This window comes from Diorhabda carinulata, chromosome 1, assembly GCF_026250575.1.
Source record: "Diorhabda carinulata isolate Delta chromosome 1, icDioCari1.1, whole genome shotgun sequence".
Classification (NCBI taxonomy): Eukaryota; Metazoa; Arthropoda; class Insecta; order Coleoptera; family Chrysomelidae; genus Diorhabda; species Diorhabda carinulata.
Genome location: NC_079460.1, coordinates 11,892,293 through 11,901,071, shown reverse-complemented (window position 1 = coordinate 11,901,071; position 8,779 = coordinate 11,892,293). Strand labels below are relative to the sequence as shown.

Genomic DNA, 8,779 nt, shown 5'->3' with positions numbered 1-8,779 from the left:
TATTCATGTATTCATGAGTCACCGGTACGAATAGATTCAAGTCAATAAACGACCTTTAACAAAACTGTTTGAACTGCCGATGTTTACTATTATCAGTCTGTGCTCCTTTCCTGGTAATATATTTAAACCAATAGATAAATTATTTGAATAAACCTGTCTGCGACTTAAAACAGTTTTATCATGCTAAAATTTATTTGGTGTATGTTCTTCGTTGATCCATGTTTCATATTCATAAATAGAAATAATTCTTTGGTTTCTCATTTCTTTCATAGTTCTTAGGTAATTTTTCCTCTATACTACAATACTGCTTCTTTCTAGTAAAATTGTCTTTTGTAGATTTTTCAACACCAAACGTATTACTAAGAAATCCCACTGTTTCATCAATACCTTTACATAAATATTTGTTAATGATTTAAAACAATTAAATAGTATTAATGTTTCTACATTAACTGTTGAAAGGTCGATTTTTTTGTGTTCATGGGCCCCTCCAAATTTTCCATATTAACACTAGAATTCACAATAGCACTGTACTGCACCTTGCAAACTGCAACTGAACTGTTGGGAATATACAACCTGGACTTCCTTACTGAATGGGAAAACCTACAATCGCATTAAGGGGAAATTCGTTGGGAAGATAGTCTTGGAATTAAAGTAAACAAAATATCTATCCTTTATTGGCAAGTAGGTACTTATTAAAAAAAAATCTTATATGATTATGTAATTTTCAATTCAACCATTAAAAGACTGAAAACTTGTATTAGTTTAGGTACATGTATGAAAATTTTAGGAAATATTTAATTATTCTGTGATAATATTTAAAATGACCGTACAAATCCTTGCATTAGAAATTAGGTTTTATTACTCTCTCGTCTATGAAAATTGACAATATCTAATAATTGTCAAAACAAAAATTAAAATATTAACAGTTACGTGGGAAAACGTTTTGAAGTAATAACGACATAATTAAGAATGAAAAATTAGGTTAAAAATCAATATATTAAGTCTGTCAATATAATAGTAAAGAAAATGTTCTATACATTTACCTTTATCAATAGTTTCAGTCACTTGTTTAATTTTCACATTATTTCAATTTTTTTTCTTTTTGATCTCCTGTAAAATGCTAAATTTTAGCAGTAGTGTCTTACATCTTACATCAGTGGTTGTTCCTTGTGTCATTGTTTTTTTTTGACCAGATGCTAGGAGGATAGAATTAATACTTACTGGTTAAGCAATCCATAATAAATGAAAACTGTGTGAAAGTTTGATTGGATGAATTTTATGTTTACAGAATCTACAGGGCTTTTTATACCGATTGAATTAACATATACATATCTTACCTGAAAATTGTTATTGGAAAAAGTGCAATAATATGACTTTTTGTTAATAAGTAATAGGAATAACACCTTAAATAATAATTAAAACAAATAACTAAGTAAGAAATATGAAGGAAGAAGTTTAATGAAGAAGAAAAATACTGCATTAGAATGTATATTCTAAAAATTGTAAGTTAATTCTTAAACAGAACAACTTCCGGCGTGAGATATTAACATAGAGGGAGAGAGAAACTCGTTGGATTATTTTGGCGAGGAATAGAGACACTTTTATGCGGGGTATGGAGGTTTCCTTTCCTCTAAAGGGCTGGGATTGTGGTGGATTATAGAAGGACAGTGTAGTATCGACTGAAATAATGGGAGTAAAAAAATGACTCTACGAACTGTATAGTTGTTTGAAAGTATGATAATTTTTGTACATTCAAGTAAATGCAGGTATAGCTGCGGCTGTATTATTGTATGAACTGATTTTGTCAATATTGTCATAAACTGTGTTACTGGAGTTGCTTCGGCTGTTGTATTGGCGGTACTTGAGGATTAACTGCTCGCAGAACAGAAGCCTCTTCAGTTGATGGTTGGATAGGGTGTAGTAGGCGTTTGCTCTATATTTGATTATGGAACGGATGTGGATTTTATACGTATGAACTAGGATAAGAGGCCCTAAGCCAATCAACAAGTTATAATTGGGCCTATTAATGGGGTTAAGGCATTGCATTCTCAGTTAATGTAGATTAGTTTCTAAATAGTCGTTTAATTTGACACTTTCTGTAAGATCATTCAGTATTATATAGTTTTATGAAAACCGGAGTCACTAATAATCAGTAAATTGGACTGCATTGTAAATATTAAAACTTATTTACGATTTCTTTCATTGAATTAAAAATAGGTACAACTTTAAATTCTATGGTTTTTATAAATCGGATTATTAGTGAACACATTGATTACACTACCATTACACCACACTGACAATTACATGTTTCGTGAGTGTTGTCTAAGTCGGATTAATAGGCTCCCCAAATATGGCTCAATTTCACAAGTGAAGTTTAAACCACAGATACAGTTTTTTAACGTTTTTTAATAAATGGCGTTTACTGACAAACTTTGATTTAAACGTTACCGGCGGTCAAGAGTTAGTTTAAACTTCAACAAAATATGAAACGGAAATTTTTACAATATTATGAAGAGTTTTGTTAAAATTATTGAAAATTTGCACTTTATATTTGATAAACTCGACGATGATGATGAAGAAATTATCCATATTGTCGTCAGGCCGAGATAACAAAAAGTTATTCGTCCTAGAGCAAATCTTTGAATTGTCCAATTTGTTTTTTAATTTGTTGTGGTTTCATCTAAAACATGACAATTTTTGTCATTTTTATTTTTAAATTTCCTTGCCAACTCCTCCAAACCTTTTTCCTTCTTCTTTCAAGTTACTGCATCACTCTTTTTGGATACGACTGTTCCTTTGTATTTCTTCATAAGTTACCCAAAAGCATTACTTCAGATTCAGGATCTTTTTTTTTCTCTTTTGTTTATAAAATTTTCTACTCAACTTTGAAACAAATATAGGAAAAATTTTGGTTATAATTCCGCGTGAGTGAAAACTGACAGAAAAATGTCTGTTTAACGGTGAAATAGAGCAATCTTGTTTATTTTTGGTTCAAACTAAAGTTTGAGCTATAGTTTAGTTTATTTTCCAGTTTTACCTTAGGTTGTAAAATTGGCCCTAATTAGGTCACACTTTTGCTCCAGTTTTTACACTATTTTCTTTTGGAATCTCACTCGAAGATCAATAAAGTTAAAACCGTTTTTTATACTTAAAATTTAAATTTGAGTATAATGGGGATAACTAAAAAAATCAAGAAATTAAATTCAAAATAAAATTAATATCAAATTTACCTCAAAAGAGTGGGTTTCAAAAAATCCAGCAGAAATCACTTTTAAAATTAATCGTCAGACATCATATCTTACTATAGTTACTATAGATGGCAATGTATGTCTCTTCACAAAAATAATTTCTTTTTATCATTTATAAATTTGATATTTAATAATGAGATACAATAGAAGTATTTTTTAAGTTAAAACGTTTTTATTCATGTATCTGGAAAAACAAACGTTGAATTGTACACTTTCTATAATTTGCATTTTTATTCAATTCACACGTCAAAGCTGCTCAAGGACAATGATCTTTTTTTATTTTTAGAACAAAAATGCTTTATTTGGCTATTGGAAACAAAAATAATTTTATATTTCTTACATTATGCTATTACTTGACCGCACATTCAATACACATCTACATAACATTTTTCGACAAAAAACTGCATAATTATAAAATAAACCCATTTTTCCAGATATTTCACAATATGAAATTATTTATTGAAATAAGATGCTAATTTTATTGCAAAGCAGAAAAATAATTTTATGAAATACGTTATAAACGTACGTATATAATATGTTGCAATATTCAGCATGACATTGAAACGTGAATACTTGGACTTGTGGTGATATAGTAGTGATAACAAATACTGCAACACTGTAATGAACAAATTAGTGCACCAATGTGAAATGTGGTACAAGGACCAACTCGCTCCAAAAAACTTATCAACATTAACAAAAAAAAATTAAAAGTAAACGAAATGAGTATAGGTTATGTTGTGGCATACAGAATGGTTTGTGATGTAATCCTTTTAAAGTAATACAACGTAAATATTTGTTTGTTGATGTTTACTTTGTACAAATCGTCAATAGTTTACTACTAGATGAATTAATGTAATACAAGAATATTGGAATACAAAATACTGTCATCTAAAAGGTTTGTTTCTAACTTAATGGTATCCTTATAGTGAATTTATTTTATTTTAGTAATCAACTGACATGTGAAACATATTGTTTTGCTATGATGGAATTTGATTCCCATAGTCAATGTTCTGATGATGGGGCTGAGTTATCTATATCTGGTAAGTTCATTTAACTCACAAATATCAGAATATGTAACAAAATACTGATAAAATAATTGTCAGAAGCTACACAATCAATAGTTAAAGTAATTAATAAAGTTTGATAAACAACATTTCAGTCTTGTTTGTATTCTTGTTAGTATTCATGAGAAGTGAGAAGAGATATGGTTAAACTTAATTTAAACATTTCAGAAAACGGGGAAATATACTTGCTGGACTATTCCTATATGGAAGACCCGCAACCATCATTTTTGGAAGCAAAAACAGTGTTTTTATTAATACAGAAGGATGTTGCTGTCTCAAGAGCTTCACGTTTACAATGGCTATTGGATCATTTAAATACAATAGTTACCCCTAGTCAAAAATTAGTAAGTGTGTAAAATTAACAAGAAAATAAATGTTTGTATTAGCTCTACTAGTTACATTTAACTTGACACAATACAAAGGTGATGGACTATCTTACTCTTTTTCGATTTATATATTTTTTTATATTGAAATATGTAATTTTTCTAAAGGGGCTTTTTTGGTATATCAGACAAAAATTGTCGGTAATTTTTACAAGGCAGCAAAGTATCTATGACTTTTTAAATCCATTATAATTAAGAAAACATAATAAATTGAGATGTCAGATTATTTGTAACTTTTAGAAAATTAGAGAGAACACTATGCATTTAACTAAAAAAATAAGAACCTGGTTTTTCTTTATGATACATAGCATTTAAAAGTATGCACATAATCATTAAACACATTGAGAAGTCAAGTGAAGAAGTTTATTGCTAAATGTTTAACTAATACACTGTTCAATTTCAATATATTAATAAAAACATTACCTAGTTATAAAAATATAAAATAAGTCTTGTATACAGTCCACCATAGTAGACAGACTACCTAGTAAAAAACTTATTGGTAATTATCTGATATAAAAGTTATTTTTTTTTTAATAAATTAGTAATAAGTAACGAGTAGATTATTCTGATAACTGGAGCTAACTAATTTTGCATAGGCAGTTGATGCAGCCTGCAGTTCTTTGTGGATGTTCGTCTTGTAGGCTATCCTCTTGGTTTTGAATTGTATCACCAGATCCAAGGGTGGGAGGCCCAATAGGACTTCCAAGGGTCCTAGTTAGGGCCTTGCGCATGGACCCTGTGATACTGTGACACGCGAAGCTCTGGACTCTGTCCAGTCACACTCTTTTTCTCACTTTCTCCATAGAGGGCCACCACATGATTACCCCCTATATGAGAAGGGGTTTTACCATTGAGTTATAAACTCAGTGGAGGATCTTATGTGAAAGACCCCATGTACCACCGACAAACTGATAAGGCTGATATGTCAATGTGCTTTGGTAACGGCGTAGTCATTTTTTACTGGTTTAGGAATAAACACTACCTTCACCTTTCCCCATTGTTCAGGGATATAGCCATTAGCAAGGCAGGATTTAAATTAACAATTGTCTTAATTTCACTCAGGGCAACAAAGTACTTCCTGAACTTTATTTTTGATATTCTCATGTGTATTGAATTATTTCAAGTTGTTCATTCACCCCCACAGGAAAAAATGAAGTATTTGGTTGGTCAAATTCATTTATTTGAAACACAGTATCTATATTTCCGCACACCTATTGCAGAGTGTGATAACAGATACAACAGGTATCTAATTTATCATAAAGAAACCTATCATAAGCAACAATTGATAACTCTATACTGCATTTTATTTAATGAAATTAAGATTTTAAAAAATTTTATAGATGGAATCCTCTAACAATTTGGAAGTGATATCTGCTATACCAAGAGAACAAAGTCTTGCAATAAAATGTAATAGGTTTCTAGTAACCTATCGTACTGAAGTCAAATTCCTAGCTCAAAGTTATAGATTTGTTTATTGTTTAGATATGAGCCCTTCACATGCCAACGTAGATACTCAGAAGGATGAAATTCTTTTTGATGAGATTTTAAATTGTTTTAAAATTAGCATAGAAGGATTATGTAGAGAAGTAAGTAACTACTAAAAAATATTTGACTAGAGAAATATCACTGGCATATAAACTTGTGAATAATTATAGTATATTAATACTGTAGTACGAATTAATTGATGAATACAATACAATACATACTACCCCACATAAGTTCTATTTTTATTATATCAAAATAAATTGTTTCTACTATTCACCTCTGAAATAACTTTGAAATTTAATATTTCGAAAATGTGTTCTGCCCGTCTTTAAAGGAGAAAACAACTACTTTCCTGGTTCCTTTGTCGGTATTAACATCCCTAGTGGATGGCAAGGAGATCTTGTATCACAGGAATGATAAATTTGAACATATTTCCTTGATTATATTCTAACTTTTATATTATAGTTTTCAGTACCTGGCTGTTCGACTATTTTTCAGCCCAAACTCTATCTTACTGTAATTGTTAATACTCCATTTTTCTTGAGTCCAGCACAGCAAGTTTTGGTGAAAGGTGTACAAATTTGTCTTGCAAACTTACGAGAAATTTTACGATATGTCGAAAAACAGTTCCATATTCTCGAAGAAAAAATTGCTGATGTATGTTCTACTGCACTTGACCACCTGGATTTTCAGAGGGTAAGCTTTTTAATAATATGAATTATTTCAGATGATTTGACTTTTGCAGTAAGAAATTATATATAATAATATACAATTTTGATTGTAATGTATTTGAATAATATTAAAACCATTAGTTTTAATATTATAATTTATTATTTCAGATTAGTGCATGTATTGTTCAAGTGATTATTTTTTCAATCACAATTGGTGTGTAAGATGAATAATATAAATTTCTCAATTAAAAAAAATTAACACATCATTTAGTCAAGTATCACAGTAGCAACTTAATATAAGAGAAGTATTATGTGTTATGTGATACATTTACATGCAATTTAGGAAATCCTCGAGCGCTAAATTTATGAGCAGTCTCTTTGACAACAAGTGTTAAATGTAGGAAACACACAAGTAAAGACATCAACACACAACCCTTGAGGAATATCAGATAACGCAGATTACGATTCGCTTGAGATCAAGTATGATTGTGCTAGATTACCTGAATGAGAATAATATTTAAATTTCAGAGTTGTAACCACGAAGTTCTAATTTCATCCAAACTGAACACTTCTGCGATTGTCACCTTTCTTCAATTTTATTTTCATATGCTAATTTTTATTTTCTATCATATGAAAATACCAAGTTTGTAGCAGTCTAATAGATTTAAATAATAGCTTTGATAAAAACTCAAGGAAATGTACTATCAAAACCTCTGTCATTTTATATTTGATAATAAAGCTACTACAAATCATAAAAAGGCTGTAAATAAGACAATTTGATTTATTTACTTACTTTGTTTTCGTCCATTTTTGTTTTAGAATGAAAATGAGCGTTTAATGGGCGATTTATTTGACTCGCCAGATGCTGGTAAAATGTATTCTAAGATTCCAATGGTTACTCCTGATGTCAATTTTGTGAATATGTTACGATACTCAATGTTAGCTATATCTCTTCTTCCAGAAAATAGTATAAGTCGTAAGTATTAACAATGTATATTGAATAAATGAATTATGGCAATAACTTGACTCTTACTTTGTTTTTTTTTAGATATTCTAGTCATTACCGACGGGGTGGTTGCAATGCCTGATTCAAATATAATGGAATCACTATTATTTCAATTGCATTATGATAGTATAGCTATTTCATTTTTAAAAGTTGGTTCTACATTTCATCCGCATGCTGGTGCTGGATGTGTTTCTTATACAGACTTATTATATTTTTTTGCTTATTCCACTTTAGGAACATGCATAGAAAACTTTACACAACTTGTAAGTGTTTACTAACTGTTTATTATTGCATGCAATACTTTGCGACTATTCTATCTTTATCAGGTTTGTTCCAACCCATCAAAAAACCGCCCTCGGTACTGTGACGATTCTGCATAATAGAGATTACGTGTTCCAACCGGGCTATTACTGTTATACGAACGATTCTGTTTTGCATTCCAATCGACTTAGGTATCATTTGTGAACTTTTTCAGGGACGGTATTTTCGATACTTGCTTGATTACAAGAACGGTGCATAGTCGGAGATTGCGTAGAAAATATCTAAACGCTTCTGATAACCGTTCCAAGTACTGTCCCGACTAGCAGGTTGGAACAAACCTATTATAATAATTGTAGAGTAACTTTCACCACAGAATATTCTCGGTAAAACAAAACAAATCATATATCAACCCACATTTATGTATTTGATGATTATTTATTTTTGTATTATTGAAACTCCAAATTATTCTGTCCAGTCCTTCGAACCTTGTTTAAATAAGACGAAATATTTTCAAAGTTTTGTTCTATTTATTATTTTGTATTTAGTGTATTGATACATTGAACAATAAAAAGGTCAAACATAAATTTAGTTTGAAAGTAAAAATTTGAAAATAGTTGGAAACTAACCAGAAATAAAGGCAATGTTAAAAAGAAAAGAATGC

At 30.0% G+C, this 8,779-nt stretch overlaps 1 protein-coding gene across 2 annotated transcripts in view; it reads left to right on the top strand.

Moving 5' to 3' along the window:
• Positions 1 to 3,525: 3,525 nt before the first annotated feature.
• LOC130893985 (KICSTOR complex protein SZT2-like) overlaps positions 3,526 to 8,779 on the top strand; it is a 41,241-nt gene continuing 35,987 nt past the window's right edge. Inside the window, exons 1-7 of one of the 2 annotated variants that reach the window (XM_057800460.1) lie at positions 3,526 to 4,143; positions 4,194 to 4,288; positions 4,481 to 4,656; positions 6,036 to 6,281; positions 6,646 to 6,876; positions 7,671 to 7,827; positions 7,900 to 8,120. In XM_057800460.1, coding sequence (XP_057656443.1) covers positions 4,228 to 4,288; positions 4,481 to 4,656; positions 6,036 to 6,281; positions 6,646 to 6,876; positions 7,671 to 7,827; positions 7,900 to 8,120 — 1,092 coding nt within the window. In that variant the 5' untranslated portion in view covers positions 3,526 to 4,143; positions 4,194 to 4,227. The remainder of the gene's footprint in view (positions 4,144 to 4,193; positions 4,289 to 4,480; positions 4,657 to 6,035; positions 6,282 to 6,645; positions 6,877 to 7,670; positions 7,828 to 7,899; positions 8,121 to 8,779) is intronic. The other variant, XM_057800469.1, reaches the window with a different exon arrangement.